This window comes from Amblyomma mixtum, chromosome 4, assembly GCF_055824585.1.
Source record: "Amblyomma mixtum isolate Tamu chromosome 4, ASM5582458v1, whole genome shotgun sequence".
Classification (NCBI taxonomy): domain Eukaryota; kingdom Metazoa; phylum Arthropoda; class Arachnida; order Ixodida; family Ixodidae; genus Amblyomma; species Amblyomma mixtum.
In genome coordinates this window covers 116,394,718-116,417,539 of record NC_143015.1, presented here as the reverse complement: position 1 = coordinate 116,417,539, position 22,822 = coordinate 116,394,718, and the positions used below count along the sequence as shown (strand labels likewise).

Genomic DNA, 22,822 nt, shown 5'->3' with positions numbered 1-22,822 from the left:
GATGCCGCCAAACAATGCTTCGTGAGCTTCGCCTTCGACGGCATTCGTTTTGTTTTCCTGCTTGGACCATATTTGGTCCGCAGTATATGATAAAAAAAAAAAAGGCTTTTTAGCTGGAAACTTAGCGTCGCCGTACGTGACGTCATCATTGTGGCCTCTGCCTGTCACTGTGCACTACAGAGAAGCCTGAGCGCCGACGCCGCTTTAGTTGGTGATTACGTCAACATCTCAAACGCTAGCGCAAAAAGATTTCGCATGCTTTACCTGCAAGTTTCACACATTCGGCTCGTTTAACCGCATCGAATTCTAAAACCTCTTCACTTGTCCCGTAAACAACGTGTGCGAAGTGCATTTAGCCGGTTTCGGCCCGTTATTCATACTCCTTTGTATTGTTTAAGTTGCTCGATTGACGCTTAAAGGTCTACTGAAGCGGTTTTAGAATTCGATGAGTTTGAGGTTGCCGAATATGCGAAACGTGCACTTAAAGCTTGCGAAATCGTTTTGCTCAAGCATTTAAAATGGTGGCGTAATCGCCGAATAAAGTCGTCGTCGGTGTTCAGGCTCCTCTGAAGTGCACAGCGATGGGCAGAGGCCCCGATAATGACGTCACGTATGAGAGAGAGAAACAACTTTATTGCCATAGATTGGCGGGATTTAGGGCAGGTGGGCTTGGTGTGGCCCCCAGGTGGGGGCGACTTCCTGGGCCCACGAAATGAGTGCCAGTTGGATGCTCTTGTCTGGCCTTCTGAGGAGTTGGTTCCATCCGTCTTCGGAGGGAGCTGGCAGTAAGGTTCGAGGGGGCGGATTTCCCGCGCAACCCCAGAGGATGTGAGCCTGGGTGGCGATTTCTCCCTGGTAACAATTCTGGCAGACGGGGTCGTATTCCCCGTCTGTGATGAGTGAAAGTCTAGAATGGCTAAGGATAGAGTGTGTCTGCAACCTGCGGAGCAAGGTGGCTTGCGCTCGATTCAAGTCGGGGTGTGGAGGCGGGAACTGGCGTCTCATCTCTCTGTAGAGGTTGGTAATTTCGGCAAAGGTCTGGGGAGCCTCGGCAAGAGCGTCTGGGTCCGTGGGGCCGGCCGCCCGGTTGGTTAGTCGTCGGGCTAGTCGGTCGACCCCTTCGTTTCCAGAGTTTCCCGCGTGGGCGGGTACCCAGACCAGGTTGATCTTATGATCGGGAGTGCAGCCGCGAAGGATGCGTGCAGCGGGGTGGCAGATAAAACCTGCCGAGTAATTTTGTATCGCTCTTTTGGAGTCGCTGAGGACTGTGCGCGTACGTGGGTCAGCGATGGCCAGCGCGATGGCGGTTTCTTCTGCCGTTGTCGGAGAGTGAGCTACTACTGTGGCGGCGGTGACGATAGTAGATTGTGGCGTGGTTGCACAAGCCACGTATGTGTTTGCACTTTGCCGTGCAGCATCTACGTATATTGCGTGTTCGTCGGCAAGGTATGTGGCGTCTAGTGCTTGGGCTTTCAGCTGACGGCGCGTATCATGGCGGCCAGGTAGCATGTTTTTGGGGATTGGTTTTATAACTAGGCGGCTATAGACCCCTATCGGAATGGGCGTCGTGGGGTGGACGTCGCCTATGGGGTTGATGTTGAGACGGTCAAGTATGAGCCGCCCGTGTTTAGTGCGTGAGAGGCGGTGGATTTGGGCGGTCTTGTGTGCCTCTATGAGTTCTGTGAGCGTGTTGTAGATGCCGAGTTGGAGGAGGTGCTGTGTGCTGGCGTACTGAGGTAGCCCCAGTGCCGCTTTGTACGCTGAACGTATAATGCTGTTCACAGCTTCCTCGTCCTTCCGGCGGAGGTGATAGTAGGGGTAGGAGTAGACTATCCTGCTAATGAGGAAAGCTTGCGTGAGCCGACAGAGGTCATCCTCCTTCATACCTCTCCGGCGGGTGCTGATGCGGCGGATAAGGCCGTTGATCTGATTGGCTGTGGTGCGGAGGCGCTGAATGGCCTCCGAGTTTTGCGTGTTGTTCTGTATTAACATACCCAGAACGCGGATGGTGCGGACCGGAGGTATGGGATGGGTGTCGACTTGAAGCACAATAGGTTCTTGCGGGTCGGGTACGGGCAGGCGAGCTCGTCTGTCCCTGATGACTAGTAATTCGGACTTCGTGGAGGAGCATGTGAGCCCGTTCGCCTGTACAAAGGAGTGTACTTTATTGATTGCTGTTTGGAGGGAGTTTTGGATTTCCCCGTCAGAGCCAGAGTTGGTCCACAGGGTAATGTCATCGGCATATATTGAGTGTTTAATGTGAGGTATCTCTTCCAGGAGCGGAGGGAGGCCTCTCATTGTAGGGTTGAAAAGGAACGGAGATAGGACTGCTCCTTGTGGTGTTCCTCGGGTGCCTAGTGTGATCTTCTCGCTGTGGAGGTCTGCAATGTGAAGTTCTGCTGTGCGGTTATGAAGAAAGTCGGCGATGTAGTTGTAAGTGCGTCACGTATGAGACGGCACTACGTTTCCAGCGGAGAAGCGGTTATTCCATGGAAGAAAACCGACGCCATCGAAGGTGAAGCTCACTATGCATTGTTTGGCGCCATCTGACGACACACAGCAGCATGCAGGCGTAAGCAGCGGACATCTGAAATTTCGGCAACAGTGACGTCACTACCAAGTTTCCCCGCACTCCTCCAGTGTAGTGAGAAGAAGCCTAAACATCATCGCGGTTTTAATCGATGATTATGACATCATTGTAAATGCTAGTGCAAAAATACTTTTCATGCTTTATCTAGAAGCTTTATAGATTCGAATTCTTGAATAACCTCGAATTCCCAAAAACCTCTCCAGCTTCCCTTTAATGACATTGGGGAACATCATGCTTTGGTGTGTTCCGGTGCTTACCGGTTGGTGGCAGTGTCGTTGTCCGATGAAGAGTGACGTTCTCGAAGACCACTGGCACCTTGTCGAAAGGCTTGCCGCATCGCTTGGCCAGAAACTTCCAGGCGAGCACCAGGTAGAAGCCCAGAGGAAACACTACCTGGCCGTCAACCTGATGGTCCGCCAAGTATTTGTCTGTGTCGTTGGCACCCACGTCAATTTCGATGGATTCCTCTGAAGGCTGCGCACGCAACAGTGCATTGACACTTCCCTAAATGTGGTAAGACTAAAGTTATATCCCTAACGAAGTGCTCGCCTAGAATGGGAGAAAAAGTCACAAGCGTGCAGTTTTGCCAAAAGTAACCAGACACAGGTGGTTCGTTTTTTAGCCGTGTAGCGAAGCGCTTGCGGCAGCTCTTAAGCAATGAATCTGTGTAAAGTATAAGGTAAGCCTTTTTCCTCACGTTTTGACACCTTTCGGTATTTAGGATGCTTTAACGACTCCATTATACAGTTCAGAGGCAAAAATCTTTTACTCGGTTGCTTTTGGCACAGGGGGTACCTAGTCAACCATCTTCGAATGTTTAAAACTCACAGATAAGATAACCAAACCGAACCAAACAGATAAGACAAATGTAGAACCGATTAAATTTTCTTTTCAACGAGCTTTTTTATAGAGAGAGCGGATTCATTTAAATCTGAACCTCGAAACGAACCAGATGATTAAGGCCATATATTTGCAGTTTTAGCAGGTCCCAGATGGTTTTTGATGGAGCACGTGTTCTAACCACGCCTCGTTTTATGTTCAGCGCCGACAAAAGGCAGTGCCGTCGGTGATCTCAACGATAATGATTTTGTGTGAAACACATGAATCGCCCCATGGGCCTTTTAAGCAGGTGTATTTGCGTGTTTGTAGCGATCCCCACATTATCGGTGGAATCAAATCAAAGAGGTTCTCTTTAGCGCAATATTAAGCGCAGGTATGGTAGTAACAAATTAAATAAAAATAGAAAATCACTGTTGGGCCTGCTACAAGTAGCAGTACAATTAAGCCGAATATTCAGCAGTCTTTGAGCAAATCTCAGGATAGTTTTCATGACCGCAGAAGCCATCGAGCTGAAAAATGAGATTTTCTGGTTGTCCTGTTGCTTAGAACGTAACTGGTGGCATCCAGTGGCGGCCGCTGGACGCGATCAGGGTTGGTAACGCACCATGTCGTACTAAAATCTTTCTTAACTCTTTTTACCTCAAACTTCACAGGATTGGAATCGCCTTCCTTCCGACATTTTTTCCATTTATGACAGCGCCCGATTCAAATTACTTTAGCCAACATTGTATAATAAGGAGTCACGGTGCCTTACCATGCTTTATTTGTTATTTTTAACTGTGCACTAATGTTTTGTCCACACACTCTCGTCTGTGATGCTTCGGCCCTGAGGGTGAAAAATAAATAAATAAATAAATAAATAAATAAATAAATAAATAAATAAATAAATAAATAAATAAATAAATAAATAAATAAATAAATAAATAAATAAATAAATAAATAAATAAATAAATAAATAAATAAATAAATAAATAAATAAACTTTTGTTGCTTCTTCGCTCCGAACAGGGCTAACTCCTGGGACTTTTATATGAAATCCGAGTACTCACAGTGTCTTCGTAGTTCTCCCCCAAGGATAGACACTCCTTCCACCCAACGACGTTCCACTGTTGTGAGTGGTCCCAGGCGACCAGGTGGCCGATGCTGGGAGTACCTCGAGGTACGGGCCACGGGACCGGCGGATAGAGCGGCGATAGGTCCATCTGGACACCCAGAGTGTGAAGCTTTCCCAGCGAACCAAGGAAGAAGGAGAGGTTGTCCGAATTGCGCTTCATGAGGCCCACACAGCTGGAACTGGCGCCCATATTACGTCGTAGGATGGCCTGGAAGCAGAGGAGTAAGGATTTCGAGACAGACTTGTGCAGATGAACAGCGCGTTTTAATGCGACTTCAGTGCCTATGGAGCTGGGTGAAATTAGGACAGTTGGGATGAAGAAATCAAGTACGCCATTAAGTGAGGTAGAAGTACTGCAGCTGATCTGCTTGACGCACTACTGCTGCTGATAATAGTACTACTGCTACTGCTGCTGCTGCTACTACTACTACTACTGTTAATAGTGCTACTACTGTGCAAGTGTGTGAAAAACGAGGTGTTGAACAATACATCTTTTCTATCCCAATTAGCTGGTTTAGAAAAAGGAGATGCAATGTACAGCACATGAAATACAGCGCAATGGAACGAAAAACATACAGAACTTTCTATGGTAATCAAACATTAGAAAATTAACTACCGCGACTTCTTAACAAACTCACACAAAACGATATTGATCTCCAAAATACAACACGCCACAAACTGTTCGAGTGTTTTTTACACTACACCTAACCTTTTTTTTTTCTCTGTGATTTGTTTACCTAATTCTTCTTTCTTTCACCCTCATTTTAAGTTTTATTTCCAGCCAGGACAATGCTGTTGATTTTATGCTGACTACTGTAACCTGATAAGAGCTCTGCTATATGTATTTTTTTTGCTTTGTTATCTGTATTTCCTGTATTTTCTTTTTTTGCGTGTGTGTGAAAAACAAAACAAACCACTGCATTGCTGTCAAAGTGGGGGCCCGTGGCCTTGTCAAGCTGTCAAACGGCAGCTTTTACTACGGGTCCCCGCCATCATCTGTACCATGATGGCAAAATAAAATTTGAATTTGAATTTCAATTTGAATTTGAATACTACTACCACTACTACTACAACTACTACTTTTTCTACTACTGCGACTAGTGCTGCGCTACTACTACTACTACTACTACTACTACTACTACTACTACTACTACTACTACTACTACTAGTAGTAGTAGTAGTAGTGCTGCTACTGCTGCTACTACAACTACTACTGCTGCTACTACTGCTACGACTACTACTAATACTACTGCTACTGCTACTACCGCTACTGCTGCTACTACTACTGCTACTGCTGCTACTACTGCTGCTACTACTGCTGCTACTACTGCTACTACTACTACTACTTCTATTTCTACTACTACTACTACTACAACTACTACTTCTGCTACTACTGCGACTAGTGCTGCTCTACTACTACTACTACTACTACTACTACTACTACTACTGCTGCTGCTGCTACTACTACTACTACTACTACTACTACTACTACTACTACTACTACTACTACTACTAGTGCTACTACTGCTACTACTGCTACTACTACAACTACTACTGCTGCTACTACTGCTACTACTACTGCTACTACTACTGCTACTGTTGCTCCTACTGCTACTACTACTACTGCTGATGATGACGACGTCTTCCCGGTAACCTTGGCATTAAAACTCAAAAGCACGCACAACGTATTCAATTAAGAAAGCATAATGAATACTGTACGTAAATGTAATGCTCTTCACTTATTCATAAATTCTTGAGTCTGCAAAACAAACCATTTGCTTATTTTCTCAAGTGCTTCACGATAGCATCAGCGGATGTGACATTATCAGAAACAGAAATCGTAAGCCCGAAAGCCTGGCTTTTTGGTGCATAGGTTCTGCCCGGTCTCTAGACAATGAGAATGAGCGGTGAGGCTGTCTGTTTAGAGTCAGCACTTGCCTGTAGGAGACAGTGGGGCGCTATCTCAACTACGATGGCGTCCGGTGGCACGTGCTGCATGGCCTCACGGAACAGCACTGGCGAGAGGAAGTTGTTGAGCAAGTATTCGGCCGAGCAGTGCTGGGCCATCGGCTCCGTCCAGCGGCTCTCGGGAACGGACGTGCTGATCCATCGCTCGCTTCGAGGCTTCGGCTCCGGAAGCACCTGTAAGCGAGGAATGCAGATTAAGCGGCGCGGCTATACAACTCGATCGCCATCCTCCTTATCGTACAGGATAAACAAGAGATGGAGAGTACAGGGTTAGTACAGGTTAGGGAGGTTAGTACAGGGTAAACGGGAGACCCACGCAGGGCACTGGCTTAGCAAACGGATGTTCTAGGCCAGGACCAGCAGCTGTACAAGGGCAGAGGTCGCGCCGCTGGATGAATCCGTGGTTATGCAACTCGAATGCATTCGAAAGTAGAAGTTGCGACAACCGTCGCTAAAACTCAGCTGGTGGAGTACTGAACGGGACATGCTGAGGTCCAGGGTTCGGACACACATTAATTAATTAATTTATTTATTTATTTCGCATCCCCTCAATCGCCGAAGCATTGTAGAGGATAGAGGGTTACAAAAAGCAAGAACAGAACATGAGAGCGGCAGGTATATAGTACAAAATAGAAAATAAATCGTATGGCGTGAAAGGTTAAAAAGCGAGAAAACGAATATAATTGCACTAGAAAAGTAGATCGAAGGAGAAATTCCAGAGGCCCGTGTACTGTGCGATGTCAGTGCACGTTAAAGAACCACAGGTGGTCGAAATTTCCGGAGCCCTCCACTACGGCGTCTCTCATAGCCTTAGTCGCTTTGGGACGTTAAACCCCGTAAACCATAAACCAAACCGAAAAGCGAAGCAAGACGTAATTAATAATAACAAGGTCAAAAAGTAAAAAAGAAATTAATAAGCACTTAAGTGACATCACCGAAATGATTGAACAGTGCTTGCCTGAAAAGAGCGTAATCTGATATAGATGCGATCTCTGCGGGAACGTGGTTCCAGTCTTAAGATGTGTTTAGCAAGAATGAATAATAAAAAGTGTTAGTGCGGCAATTAGGAAGAGCAACCTTGTGACGATGGTCGACACGTGAGGAGCGGTAGCTAGGTGACATGATGAATTGACGATGTAGAGACTCATGGTAGTAAATTTTATGAAACAAACAAATGCGAAAAATTTCACGGCGCAAAGACAAACACGGCAAACCGACATTACCAACAAATGACCAACTTAGAAAAAATACTTACCTATCTAGATCATTACACAACTTACTTTCACTGTAATCAACATTACCATCAAAATTAAAACCGCCAGCAATCCCCTATGCTTTCTTTGGTTGTCATTAGAAGCAATAAGAAATAGAATCTTTAGTCATACAGAAGAACGAAATGGTTGTTCTACCGAATGTAGAAGAATTGATTTTTGGGCCGCACCACCGGACGTTGCTGGGCTTCCTTCGAGAGTCCATGTGCATCTATATTTGTAAATAGTACTTTATGACAGCAGGCAGACTGTCGCAATAAAAAAAAATCAGGTAGATTGCCTAAAATAAATCTGGTACCCAGGACGCGTGATGTGCAACGGAAGTGAAAACCTATTCGGTGGGTAAAATGTGAAGTCATCAGCAGGAAGACAATTTAGTTCCGCAGACCAGTGACTGAACGAGTTGCTGAACTCTCATAGTTAAAATGTTATATTATCAAAAATTAGTTAATCAGCTTAGTACTTAAGATGATTCACCGGGTTTCCGGTGTCCGCCAACACTGGTAACACTATGCCGCAAAAGCCATACTTTTATCTGAGGGCGCGTTCACATTTGTCCAAAAATCCGGCAAGCGAAGTGGATTCGCTCGCCCCAAAAACTAGGATCTGTTCACATCTGTTGACGGCCGGGCGAGGCGGAACCGCCGCGCCGCTGCTGTTTCTCGCTTTCCAACACCACGTCGCTGCTGGCGGCATACACAGATAAAGTGAGAAAATTAGAGCGTAAATTTACGCTGTCTACGTACCATCAGCGTATGCATGCTTACGTACGTTAAACGCAGGCGCATTCTCACATTTAGTTCAGCGTATGCTAGCAGAGACGCAAAAATAAACTCAGCCTATAGTGGCGGCATCTGGTTGTCAGGACGGGAACCATTGCTGTCAACAAACCGACTCTCCTCTTAAGCCTAGAAGTGACAGAATCGTTACTCTGAATAAAAAATAAAAAAAACTTTATCACTCATACGTTTTCTTAGAGGCGAGGTGAGACGAAGCGAAAGACCGGCGCCCCATTTATGGACAGTGAACGCACTGAAAAAGGCAGCAACAACGAGAATTCAGTCCGAAGCGAGGGGTCCGGCTTCGAAGGGCGGCGCCACGTTTGTCGCCGCGCTGCGGAAATCGGTCTGGACCGATCGAGCTCGCCGCGCCGCTTTCCGCCCCGCTCGGCGACAAAAGCGGCCGAATCCGCTTCACTCGCCGGATTTTTGGGCAAGTGTGAACGCGCCTAAAAAAAAGCCTATAAAAAAGATGAAGCGGCACCCGCGGCTGCTCCGCTGGTCAAAGCATTAACGACAAAGCAAAACCATTGAGAATTTATTTTTGTGTTTAGGCTTTTTCACCTTTTGCAGAGCTTCCCTGAGTGCTGGTTCAACGCTGCGGACAAGGCTACTGTGGAAAGCCATGTCCATGCTGTCCACTGTCCGGGCAAACACGTTCTCAGCTTTGAGCTCATCGACCAACTTTGAAACGGCCTGGACTGGGCCAGTCACGGTGACCGAGTCCGCGGCGTTGTCACACGCAACTTGCACACCGCCGGGGCAGCGTTTCTCGGTTTCTTCCCAGGAGAGGCCTGCATTGACGATAAGGAGCTGTACCGGTGGACGAGGTCGGGTCATTTTAGAAAAAGTTGGTCATTTAGGAAGCTGGAAAGAGAAGCTCAACAAAACGGGGCAATGAAGGATTGTTTGCTGACAACACTTGTTGAAAACACGCCGCATCATGCATGCATTCCCGCAGTTATGTAATCTAGGCATTGTGCAGGTTATGTTCGTTCGGCATACTTCGGTCGGCTTGGATATGACATATTTTAAAATGTATGCAAAATGCCTCTTTCGCCGTGTACCAATAGTTTATTGCATAGGTTACAACTGGCAATGAGACATTGCCAGTTGAAATATAACTAGGAAAAAGGGAATGTTGTGTATTCGATAAATTGCCTCTCCAGAAACTATTGGAATTTGCTGCATCCGTTTGGAAGGACGCAACACTATTGTGGGTTGTTCTACAGCGGGCACTGAAAAAAAATAACGCATAAGACGTTTACGAGTGTGTAAACACGAATTTTTAATCGTCAGCTGTAGAGTGAAGGCCAATAATACCTTTCATTGTAAAGGATACTTTAAGTGAGTGAGTAATTCGTGATTAAAATAGGCTTTCACGAAGGGATAGGGGAAGGGAGGGGGGGGGGGGGCAGGGAGTTTACACGTGATGGTCAGTGCGTGCCTTGTGTGCCAATTTTCTGGGGATGGATAGAAAAAACTTTATTTCAGAGTCAGTCGGAGGTCGCAGGGCTTTGTCGTCTTCTCCACCGCTAGCTAAAACTTTAGTAGCAAAAGTGCCATCCTGCTGGTGAGAAACCTGCGGATATAATGACCACCTGGGGTTCTTTAACGTGCACTGACAACGCACAGAACACGGGCGCCTCTAGAATTTCTCCTCCAAAGAAATTCGACCGCCGCGGCCGGGTTCGAAGCAGAATCTTTCGGGTCAGCAGCCGAGCGCTATAACCACTTATTTCAGCCGAATAGTTGTACACAACAGTGTTGTGTACGCCCAGAGGAACTTCGCACCTTAGTGACACTCCCTCCTGTTCATGCGCTCTGCTTGTCTCCATTCCAGTGCGTTGTTCCCTTGACGTTTCTTTCGTGCGAGATGGATTCGATATTACTTCTTAAAGGTGCACTGAAGAGGAATCTGAACTCGTCTTCTTGCCGCGGGAACTCGGATCTACACGTTCCCAGCATTCTTAGAAACTGCGATTTATTGCCCTGTTGTCACAAAATTCGGCGCATTTTAGAAACAAAGAAAAAACCGCCGCGCGCACGGCGTCTCGCCGGCGCGCGCCGAACGGGAGAGAAGGAAAACCCCCGTTAAGGGCGTGGCTCCCTCTCCCCTCTACCACCGCTCACCGACGCGGCGTGCGCCGAGGGAATGAGTCATCCACGCCGATTTCTCTAGAACGTGCGAGTCGTTTCTACTGTTAACCGGGGGAAGAGGGAAGCCTTTCGTGCGCTAAGACATGTCCCCCTCCTCTGCACTCGGGCGTCGGCGACGCCGCCACGATGGCGCCATTCCAGAACACGCTCGAAACTTAGAGATGCGACCCCCGACCTCTGACCAATGGGGACGCGCGGCCAGTGAGAAGAGGGAAGGGAGACAGCACTGTCAATGCTGAGTGTATGTGCGCGCCCATTCTGGCGCGTAGAACAAACAGACGTGAAAGCGAGCCTATAAAAGAAGGCATTGACCGCTATCAGTCAGTCCGGACCGCCGTTTAAGCTTCATCGAAGCGCTCCCGTTCGACTCCCGGGAAAACACCACTCGGCCAACATCGGACCAACGAGACAACGTTCGCCAGTATGCGGGACGGCATCGTCGTGGAACTCGTCGGACTGCCGCAGTGCCCGGTGAACAAATTCTGTTTTTGTTTATTTACCTCTCTCTCATGTGTTAGTGCACTTTAGGTGCAATATTGCCTTTGTATTGTATTCTCTCTTGAGTTTAACTTTGCACAAGTTGCATTGTTCTGTTAATCACTTTGTATGTGTTTGTACTAGTGATTGTGAAATCCTCTGTATCGTCTCATTGCTGCATAAACCTTGTTTTGTTTTGTAATCCTTTGGCTCCGACCCATTCTCTGGCTTGCGACCAGCGAAAGCTGGGCACCGAACGCCCAAAAACCTCTTGTCACTTGGTGGCTGGTCTCCGCTGAGTTTGCCACGCTGAGCCGAGGGCATCTCCATTGAGTCCGAGACCGCTACCCCCACACGCTCTAAGGGTGTCTGGGAGCTTCCCACGTAAAAGTGCGCGAAGTGTGGGTGACACCTGTGTGGCTGATTTTCCTAATTAAATTGAATTAATGTCCGGCTCCCGCCTTTTTTTTTTTTGAATTCTCCCTCGTACGGTGGGCGGACTCGACCAACGCGTGGAGTGCCTTTCAGCCAGTCCCGCGGCGGCTTGCCGCTCTGCCATCGGCGGAGTAATACGTAGTAGTCCGCAGAAGCAAATAGTCCGCGCGTATTTTTATTTCTGCGGGCTTATTTTGCGGCTATATTATCTGCAAATGAAACTATGTTTTCACGGAAACATAAAAAACAACAAAATAAAGCGAAAGCAAAGCCTCCACGGAGCTGGCTGCAAGGCACTCCACGCGTTGGTCGACTCCGCCCACCGTACGAGGGAGAATTAAAAAAGAAAGGCGGGAGCCGGACGTTAATTCGATTTAATTACGAAAATCAGCCACACAGGGCAATAAATCGAAGTTTCTAAGAATGCTCAGAGCGTGTAGATCGAGTTCCCGCGGCAAAAAGACGAGTTCAGATTCCTCTTCAGTGCACCTTTAAGGATTTTGCTGATGGCTTAGTTTTCTTGGTGTCTTGGACGAGTCTTCTTTCGGAATGGATTTTGTATTACTTCCTACAGGCTTTGGGCATAAGTCACGTGCGCAGAACATTATTTCAAAGTGATAAGTATCATGCTTAAGGAAAAAAAGAAGGTAGCCAAGTGGTTACGGACAGCGACTGTCACATGAGACATGGGTTCGAATCCCACCAGAGCCTAATCTTTTCTTCGCGTGTTTTACTTTCGCGTGGTGTAAACGGACAGACGGACAAAATTATTCCACAAATAGAAGTGAAAATATTGCCATTAAATGCATTCTTGCATTAAACAGCGAGAAGAGTGCAGAGTGGCGCTTAGCTATTGCCGCGTTAGTTTGGATGCGTAGCCCGCAATGAGAGACACTTGCCAACAACTGCCATCGCTCCCTCGGGCACGCCTCCCAGTTCCGTGCAGCGGCCTCTCCAGTAAGCGCACACGACGGCCTGTTCGGCGCTGAGGGCTCCGTCGGCATACCCGCAGCTAATCTCGCCCAGCGAGTGGCCGAGGACGCCGTCTGGTTGGATGCCCATACCGCGAAGTGTGTCCACCAGAGCCACCTTCGGAGGAAAGGAAGTGAAACGTGAAATCTATATCATGTTTAGAAGAACGTTGCGGGCCTGAAGCGACAAAATCAGAAGACTCGTTGCACTGATGTGACTAACGGGCGGTATTTATTTGGTAACGTACGTACAATGTTTCACTCTATCGTTGACCAGACTGCACATCATGAACATAATCTCTGACAAAGTAAACACCTCTCCAAAAGTTGGTACAGACGAGTGTAGCAGATCTCGGACGATCCACGCTGACCGCGCACCATCATCATCAGCCTGACTGCGCCCACTGCAGGGCAAAGGCCTCTCCCATGTCTCTACTATCAACACTGTCCTTTGCCAGCTGCGGTTACCGTATCCCCGCAAACTTCTTAATCTCATCCACCCACCTAACTATCTGCTGCCCCTGCTACGTTTGCCTTCTCTTGGAGTCCACTCCGTTACCCTTAAGGACCAGCGGTTATCTTGCCTTTGTATTACATGCCCTGCCTAAGCCCATTTCTTCCTCTTGATTTCGACTAGGGTATCATTAACCCGCGTTTGTTCCCTGACCCACTCCGCCCGCTTCCGGTCTCTTAACGTTACACCTAACATTTTTCTTTCCACAGATCGCTGCGTTGTCCTTAACTTAAGCTGAACCCTCTTTGTTAGCCTCCACGTTTCTGCCCCGTTGGTGAGTACCGGTACGATACAGCCGTTGTATACTTTTCTCTTGAGGGATATAGGTAAACTGCCATTCGTGATTTGAGAGAACCTGCCGTATGCGCTCCACCCCATTCTTATCCTTCTATTAATTTCCCCCTCATGATCCGGATCAGAGGTTTGCATACCACGTGACGCAAAAGCCTCTCCTTTTAGTGACCTCGGCGCATGCTGCTCGCGATCACAAAGAGGAGAGTAGTTTGCGTCATGTGGTATAGCAGCCCGCGCGGATTGTCCTTGATCTGGACCGCTCATCTAAAGCCTGCTTTATATTCACCATGAATAGAATTAAATTTATGACGAAGTAAAGACCCATGTAAGCTCCCCGCTTAACCTTTTTCGAAGTCCATCGCGTCAGAGGTATTAACTTCACTTTTTCTAATCACATCAATGCACCCGACCTCTGTTTTTCACCCAATGCGCTTTCCACCTCAATACGTTTTCTAAAGAAATGAAACTCTCAAAGGGCTCTGCGTATTTGTTTTGTGCGTTAAACACTTTGCTTATATCTTTCCTCGTCTTGCTGAGGAATGGTGCTAGAGTCGGATACAACTTAAGTCTGCAGTGAAGCTCCGCCCACATTCAGCCTCCGCACACAGCGTTCCTCCACGAAGAAAAAGTAGTACGCTGCTTAAACATTTCTTGTTACCTAAACAAGAAGCTTATCACGAGCAAACAATTATGAGCTTTAGAATTTTCATGCGTGGATTGTTTGATATAGCCAAACATTAAAAAAATTATTGCGTTTACCGTTGCGATTGGTCGGCGGAGTAATACAGGACGCCGCGAACTGCGGCCCAGTGTTAGCAACTGCTGTTTCTTTAAGTTTTATCCTACTATATCAGCTCACATTCAATATTTAGTCAGTCCAGCTTTTTTTTTAATCTCATAACGTTACGCAAGCTTATCCGCTAAAAAATGCGTTTTTTAATTCCCTCGCGTTAAGTTTTTTGTAACACGGATGTATATTTTAAGCGAAATAATGTTTCTGTTAGGTTTTTATTTCACAGAGTGTTCACACTTGTGCCGTGTGGACGAGCATTGCCAAAGTTCGCAAATATAAACACGCACACTTCGTGTCTTTGCAAACAGTACGTTTATGTCGGAGACAACACATGTCAAACATTCTGGGATAAAAATATAGAAAAATTGAAAAATTGTAAGACACTGCTATGAAAATATTGAAGTCAATGGTCCATTCTGGAGATATGTAGAAAAAAATTTCTTTTAAAGTTACTCCATTGATCTCATCGAGCAGTTAAGACTGCCGTAGAAGACAAAGGTCAATCGCGTTTGTTGATAGCAAAACGTTAATAGAAAAAAGATACGTTTGTCGTCGTGTGATCGGCGGGTATATTGATTGTTATAGTTAAATCTTGCATTATATGAAAAACATTGCCTTCTTAAATGGTTTCCAGCTCAAAAATGCTTTTGTCCAGAATTGTCGGGTGTGCTTACGGATTAATTTCAGTAGTGACACACCTGAATCGCCACGATGGACACAAACGTAGATGCTAATGTCTGGCTGCAGGCTTTGTGGCTGGTAATCAGAGTGATCAGGTCGATGCCGAACTCCTTGACCACGTTGTGGCTCCTCTGGATGGAGCTGGCAAACAGGTCGAACTGCATCATCTGCTGGGCCATGGCATTCCACTGGCACCCAATTCCCGTGAAGGCGAACCACAGTGGCCGTCTCTCGGAAGGTGTCTGTTCGGTCACTTTAACCACTTCCCTCTCGGAGCCGTCCACGGTCACCAGGGCGTAGCCACGGTACGGGAACTGCTTGACACTGGGCTGCCCCACTTTGTTGAGAAGGGCGTAGGCAGGGTCTGGGTACGGCCCTTCCTTCGCTAAGCGGTACAGTGAGGCCTGCAAGGATGGCGGAAATGACTGCGTTGGAGGTTGATGAAAAAAATAAGTTTAAGAATTATATTTTAAGGCGAAAGCCTTTAATGGCTCAAGCTCGCGGTGTCCGTCCGTGCGCTGGAATCGTGCCAACTGTGGCCTCTTCTCCGCGCAGCGGCGCAACCTGCTCCCCTCCTCAGCAACCGGCGCACCGGAGGGGGGCGCAGCTGTGCATAGCAACTGTGACGTCACAGAGTAGCGGCAGAACGAGCGCGCGCGCGTCGGCGGTGGCAGCTGCACCGCCGCTCCTTCGCCAGACGACTCATTGCAGTTGAGTGGGATATCGGCGAACACTCTGGCCATTCCACTGGGGCGCCATGTACAACATGGTATATGGAGTTGGTTAACCACAAGGATTTCGCAAAGCCCACTTTAGAATTTCCACAATGACTTCGGTAATTTTTACCCCGCATTTAGAAATGATCGTTAAAGCTGTAAAAATAATAAATACAGGCGTATTTGTAAAAGTCCAGAATCCGGCGGCAGACCACCAATGCACACCCAAATGCCTGCTGTGTGGCGGCGACCACGTGGCGGGCACGAGAGACTGCAAACAGCGACTCAAGTCGGCGAGCGAGCTGCGGTGGGGCCCTGCAGCAGCAACGCCGTAGCCGGGGCCGCAGCCGGGGAAGAAAACCAAGATGGTTTCGTGACGAGAGTCAGAAGTCGGGCCGGAGCAGCCGCGGGGGCAGCCGGAACCGGAGCCAGAGCCGGGGATCCGAAAGGGACGAGTCCTTCCCACCCTTGGGCGGCAACGGCAAGCAACAGCAGAAGCAGACGCAAGGGCAGCAACAGCAAAAGAAGAAGAGCGGCGGCGTTAAGGTGAGCTGGGGAGACGGCCCTCCCAAATCACTCTTTGCTCCGCACTCGAACACAAACAACACACAAACCGCACGCGAGAAACAGCTAGCGGAGGAAAATAAGACACTTAAACGTGAACTTGAGCAGCTTAGGAAGCAGCTAAGCGAGGTTATCAGAGAACTACGTGAATCGAGGACAGGCTATGCACCGCCTAGGACTGAGACCCCACCGCCTAGGGCGATGGAGACGGGGCAACAACACCACGAGGGAGGGACCTCCAACGATGAGCTTAAAACCTTCATGATGAACATGCAGAGGCACATGCAAGAGCAGATGCAGCAGTTAAAAAGCGAAACGCAGCAGGGACAACAAAAGTTTGCCCTGTTAGAACAGAATGTCAGGACGCACATCAAGAGCCAAAACACACAGAGAATAACCAATGATGCTAGAGACAGACTACTTAACGAACGCAGGTTCGGCACAGAAACCCCCAACGCAAACAATGGTAACCCATCATGGCAGAACGCCTCCAACAATTAGAGATGTGGCAGTGGAACTGCAGGGGGTACAGGCAAAAACAAGGCCTCCTGCAGCAATTCATCTATGCCAGAGGAACCCCACCAGACGTAATTATGCTACAGGAAACAAACTGCACCCCTAAGCTTAGGGGCTACACGTGTCAGGAAAATGGCCGTACGGCAACTCTCATTAGCAAACAAGTAGCAGCCATAGCACATAACGAAATAGAGGACACCCGGATCGAACACGTGATCACGGAGATAATCCCCAAAAAGAAAGCACGATCTAAAAGCACTTATATTATAAACCTATACAGCCCGCCCAGATAGAAAGATGGGGACTTTATTAGGCTCTTTACGGAGGCGAAAAAGTTAGCGGGGAACAACACCCTAGTAATAGCAGGTGATTTCAACGCCAAGAGCCCGAGGTGGGGCTACAATAAAGACGACAAGAAGGGACGTGGCATTTGCGCTGCAGCAGAACAGGCAGAGTGCGAATTGCTAACCGACGAACACCACCCAACTAGACAGGGGAACAGCGTCAGTCCAGACACGTGCCCTGACTTAACCTTCGTAAGGGGCGCCAGACAAGCAGAATGGGAGAACCTGCTCGAGAACCTTGGAAGCGACCACCACATAATAAGGATGAGCACAACCGCAAACAATATCAAGCGGAAAATAGGCAAGGTCCGCCTAACGGACTGGGACGCCTTCAGAGCACACTGCAAGCAGATCAAGGGCGACATTGTATCTGCGGAGGAGTGGAGCCAGCAACTCAGACAGATCCAAGAACTCTATACTAAAGAGGTGGATAGAACCGAACAAACTCCGGAGGTGGACAAGCGGCTCCTCAAGCTATGGGAGGCGAGACGCGGGCTCACCAAGCATTGGAAAAGACAGAAGTTCAATAAATAACTAACCAAGCGGAGGAGTATGCAACGCAGCTGGCTAGGCAAGGATGGCAGCAATTCAGCAACGGACTGAACGGCACCCTCAGCACGGCCAGGACGTGGCAGATCCTCAAGTCCCTCATGGACCCGAGCAAGAACAAATCAGAAAGCGGCAAATCGATTCAGAGGCTGGTGCACCAGTACACGGGCACGGACGAACAGCTACTCGAGGAAGTCCGGGTCAAATGCTACGGCAGAGACCAGGTCGAAAGCTACCAAGAAGAGTACCAGGGCGAAGAGAATCCAACCATGGATCGGCCCATAACGAGAGAGGAAGTCGTCGAGGCGATCAGGTCGGCAACAAAAAACACAGCAGCGGGGGCGGACAGAATCAAGAACTCGCTCATAAGAAACCTCAGCGATGGAGCCATAGATCAGCTCACAGCCTACTTCAACAAGCTCTGGCAAGAAGGAACAGTGCCGGCCGAGTGGAAACACGCGGTAGTGGTAATGATCCCGAAGCCAGGCAAGAAACTCCAGGTCGAGAACCTCAGGCCGATCTCCCTCACGTCGTGCCTGGGCAAGATGTACGAGAAAGTAATCACAAAAAGGATCCAGTCGCACCTAGAGAAGAACCAACTGTACCCAGACAGCATGTACGGGTTCAGAGCCCACCTGTCTACGCAGGACGTACTACTCCAACTCAAGGAGGAAGTACTCGAGAAAATGCCGAGAAGTGGCGAAAACGTTGTTATGGCCCTCGACATAAAGGGAGCCTTCGACAACGTGAGCCACGCCGCCATCATGGAAGGCATCAACAACACCAACTGCGGGGGAAGAACCCAAGACTACATCAGGGCCTTCCTGAGCGATAGAACAGCGACCGTGGGACTAGGCGAGCTGAGAAGCGACGTCTTCACCACGCCTTGCAAAGGAACACCCCAAGGCTCCGTGATATCGCCCGTCCTGTTCAATATGGTGATGATCGGGCTAGCAAGACGACTCAAGGAAATCCCGGGCATCCAACACGCGATGTATGCCGACGACATCACGGTGTGGGTCACCCAAGGATCGTTAGGGGAGAAGCAAGACAGACTACAAGAAGCTGCGACCTGCGTAGAGACCTACGTCAGGGAGAGAGGCCTGAGATGTTCGACGGAGAAGTCGGAAATCATCAGGATCGGAAGAAATCCTACCAAAGCCTCGCTGGAAGTAGTTCTAGAGGGGCAACTGATCCAAGAACAGAACATGGTACGAATCCTAGGCATGTGGCTGCAGAGCAGCCGAAAATGCAGCCATACCATCAGCCTGCTGAGAAGAGCCGCGGAGCAGGTTGGCAGAATGATCAGTAGAGTCTCTCAGAGAAGGTACGGGATGAAAGAAGAAGATACCCTCAAACTCGTCAACAGCCTAATCGTTAGCAGAGTTATGTACTCCTTGCCCTACCACGCAACAACAAAGGCGGAGCGAGAGCAAGCCGACTGTATTCTCAGGAAGGCATACAAGATTGTCCAACACCTGCCCAGAAACGCATAAAACGAGAAGCTACTCCAACTCGGAATCAGCAATACCTTCGATGAGCTTGCCGAGGCTCAATTGGGGGCACAACTCATCAGACTCAGAGGCTCCTCTACGGGAAGGGCGCTCCTGAGAAGGTTGGGTCGGAACACGTGCGGACTGGTAGACAGATACGCGGACGTACCGGACGACCTTAGAAAGACCTTTAGTGTAGGACCCCTGCCTAAAAACATGGATCCTAACCTACACGAGGACAGACGAAAAGCAAGGGCCGAGCAGATAGAAAGGAGGCTAGGCCGATCAGAGAACACAGTCTATACGGACGCCTCCATGTACGTACATGCAGGGAAGCGCTTAGCCGCTACGGTGGTAGTTAATAGCACAGGAGACATGGCCACATGCGCCTCAGTGGAGGTCGTGGGCATAACGGAGGCCGAGGAAATTGCCGTCGCGCTGGCGGTAGCAGAAGGCTATAGGAAAGGCCGATCCCTAAACATCTTAACAGACTCGAAAGACACGTGTAAAAACTATACGAAGGGCAGAATTAGCGGCATGGCCCTCAGGATAATCAGTGGGGCAGCAGCCTCTGCTGAGAAGACACCCATACAACACATAATCTGGGTCCCAGGCCACGCAGGCGTAGCGGGGAACGAAAGAGCAGACAGCCTAGCTCGAGGGCTTACATACCGAGCAGGCATGTCAGATGTTCTGGAGCTTCAGCTACTAGCATGCGAGGGGGGATACACAGAGACATTACAACTATACAGGGGGACTAGATTCAAGTACCCACCACCACACAAAGCCCTCACGAGGGAGGAAGCAGTCGGCTGGCGTAGGCTACAAACAAACTCCTTCCCCAACTTGTACATCTATAACAAGATGTCACCAACACAATACAGAGCAAACTGCCCCTGGTGCGGCGACACACCCACACTATACCACATCACATGGGAGTGCGAACGAAATAAAGCATTCCACCAACACGAATTCCCGAGTGCGGAGCAATGGGAGAGCCGGCTCACCAGCAGCGAGCTCGCGGCCCAAAGGGCCTTAGTGCGGCACGCTACTGATGCAGCGCGACTCAGTGGAGCCCTGGACTAGGGGCCCAACCTTGCTGAAGAGAAGCCTCAAGTCGCCGGCGCCACGAAAGACGACGGAGGCTTCGAATCCGCGAATCTCTTAAAAGATCTCAATAAAAGTTTTCTACTACTACTACTACTACTGTAAAAGTAACTAATGCAACAAGTGGGCGATCGAGTGTAGATATCTTAATTGGCATCGCTATAGCTAGTTTCTCGATCTAGGTGTGCTAGTTTTGGAATATAAATTTTTTGTGTGGACAGACAGTCAGATATATGCGTGAGCAAGTATTCTGAAAACTTATCTCCAGAAGAGACAACTGTGGATTCAATGTGTCTTGCGCCTGCGAATTTGTTTTCCCGGTGGCTTCACGAACACAGTGCTACAAATCCGTCATTACCATCTCCTGTTTAGGGTGCCCTTTGGAGAAAAGTGCAAGTATCGACTGAGAGAACCTTGCGGAAGAGGATTTTTCGTATTTCGTCAAGCAAAGGAGATGTCTCCTTTTAGACTGTTGCATCGCGTATCTACCTACATGAGGAATTTAAGAGCGGAGATCAGAATATAAAAAATTGGCTGTGGCTTAGCTGAGGTTAAGCCTGGATATCTCGAAGCGAAAAGCTGCGGCAAGGCGGAGGAGGAGCCGCGCGTGTAGTCAACACGGTGCTGTCTTAGAACGTTGCTTTAGAGACATGTACTGTGGCGGGCATTCCTCTCGGGTGTACACCAAGATATGAGAGACAGGCATTTGCTTTCCTTAAAAGCAATTTTCATTTCATTTTCCTTAAGGCCCTTACGGCGCGGTTCATGGTGTCCACCGAGATATGAGAGAGAGAGAGAGGCGTCGTTTCCTTTCCTTAAAACCAATTTTCTTTTAAGGCGGAAGCCTTTAATGCCTCATCGTTGTAAGCAGTAGTTGTTTACAGAAATATCACGCTTTTCAATTGGTCGAAACGGTCGTGACGTCACAGAGTGCGAATTTCAAACGGGGCATTGTACTTTGGCTAGTAACCATGCAACCAATTAAAGGGATCGTATAGTGATGCTCCAATTAAGTGAGAATGAGTTTAGTTAATTGCTTAATCACCCAATTAGTCTATTAACCTTTCTCATCAGGCCAGATAAATAAATAAAAATTTAGGGGGCACTTTGACTGTCTAAAGTGGGTAGTCCGCACCACCTTCGCTGTTTCTGTGGCACCGGTGGCGTCACATGTAATTGAGCACTAATAACTAAGTGATGACAAATCACTAATTAATGGTTAATCACTGATTAATGTCTGATACTAATTAACTGCTAATTAATGACGCTTAAGCTTCGCCTTTAGGAGTGGAACGCGACAGCGCGTTGTAGCGCTGCCAGGGAGACCACGGAACGCCACCACCCGTTCGGCGCGATGCCTTGCCCTTTGAACGCAACGCTTTTTGAGGAAAGGAAATGGCGCAGTAATTCTCTGTCATCTCGGTGGACACCTGAACTGCACCGTAGAGGAAGAGAGGAAGTGGGAGTGAAAGAAGATAGATAAAGAGGAGCCGTAATGAAGAAAATGAAACTTGTATTTGAGGAAAGGAAATTAAGCAGTAACTGTGTCACAAAATTCAGAGGGGCACTTTTTTGACCTAAAGTGTGGTCACTGATGTGTGGTTATGTTAAGCTTCGCCCCTAAGAGTGGAACGCGACAGCGTCTTGCAACGCTGCCAAGGAGTCCATAGAACGACATCGCCCATTCGGTTCTACGCCTCGCTCGACGGTAAATTGGTTTTTGAGGAAAGGAAATGTATCTGTCTCTCAGTTGTCGGTGGACACCTAAACCTCGCCGGAAGGGAATGGAGGAGGATGAGAGTGAGTGAAGACACCGTATTCACTAGACGCGCCTTTGTTCATTCCAAACCATCGAGCTGGCATGGCGGAGTGGATAGCATGCTCGTCTCTCACGCCGAAGACCGGGGTTCGATTCCTGAGCTCGACCAATTTTTTAATCGGTTTTATTTATTTATATGGCCTGACTAGTAAAGCTAATTAGGCAAATTGGGTAATTAAGCAATGAACTAAGCTCAGTCCCACTTACTTGGAGCATCACTATACGATCCCTTCAATTGGTTGCATGGTTACTAGAAAAAGTACAATTGGCCCCGTTTGAAATTCGCGCACTGTGACGTCACGACCGTTTCCACCAATTGAAAAGCGTGACATTTTCTGTCGACAACTGCTGCTTACAACGATGAGACATTAAAGGCTTCCGCCTTAAAACCGAGTAGGAAATTGGTCGAGCTCGGGAATCGAACCCCGGTCTCCGGAGTGCGAGACGAGCATGCTAACCACTCCGCCATGCCAGATTTTTTGTCTTTATTGCTCCGCCATGCAAGCTAGATGGTTTGGAATGAACAAAGGCGCGTCTAGTGAATACGGTGTCTTCGTTCACTCCAATCTTCCTCCCTTCCCGTTACGGCGAGGCTCAGGGGTCCACCGAGGTATGTGAGACAGATACCTTTCCTTCCCTCAAAAACCAATTTACCGGCGAGCAAGGCGTAGAACCGAACGGGCGATGGCGTTCTGTGGACTCCCTGGCAGCGTTGTCGCGTTTCATTCTTAGAGGCGAATTGATTGATTGATAACAACTTTTATTTCCACCGATGTAGGAGGCCCCCTACTCCCCGTCCCTGGCACGCAGGCCTAGGGGACGGGGGAC

The 22,822-nt window shown here is 48.5% G+C and overlaps 1 protein-coding gene across 1 annotated transcript in view; it reads right to left on the bottom strand.

The window, feature by feature from the left end:
- Positions 1–22,822, bottom strand: part of LOC149348018 (fatty acid synthase-like) — an 80,755-nt gene that overhangs the window by 20,500 nt on the left and 37,433 nt on the right. Inside the window, exons 7-12 of the mRNA XM_089541663.1 lie at positions 14,904–15,290; positions 12,533–12,722; positions 9,126–9,355; positions 6,482–6,685; positions 4,479–4,751; positions 2,848–3,064 (exon numbers count right to left, since the gene is read on the bottom strand). Of these exons, the coding sequence (XP_089397789.1) occupies positions 2,848–3,064; positions 4,479–4,751; positions 6,482–6,685; positions 9,126–9,355; positions 12,533–12,722; positions 14,904–15,290 (1,501 nt within the window). The remainder of the gene's footprint in view (positions 1–2,847; positions 3,065–4,478; positions 4,752–6,481; positions 6,686–9,125; positions 9,356–12,532; positions 12,723–14,903; positions 15,291–22,822) is intronic.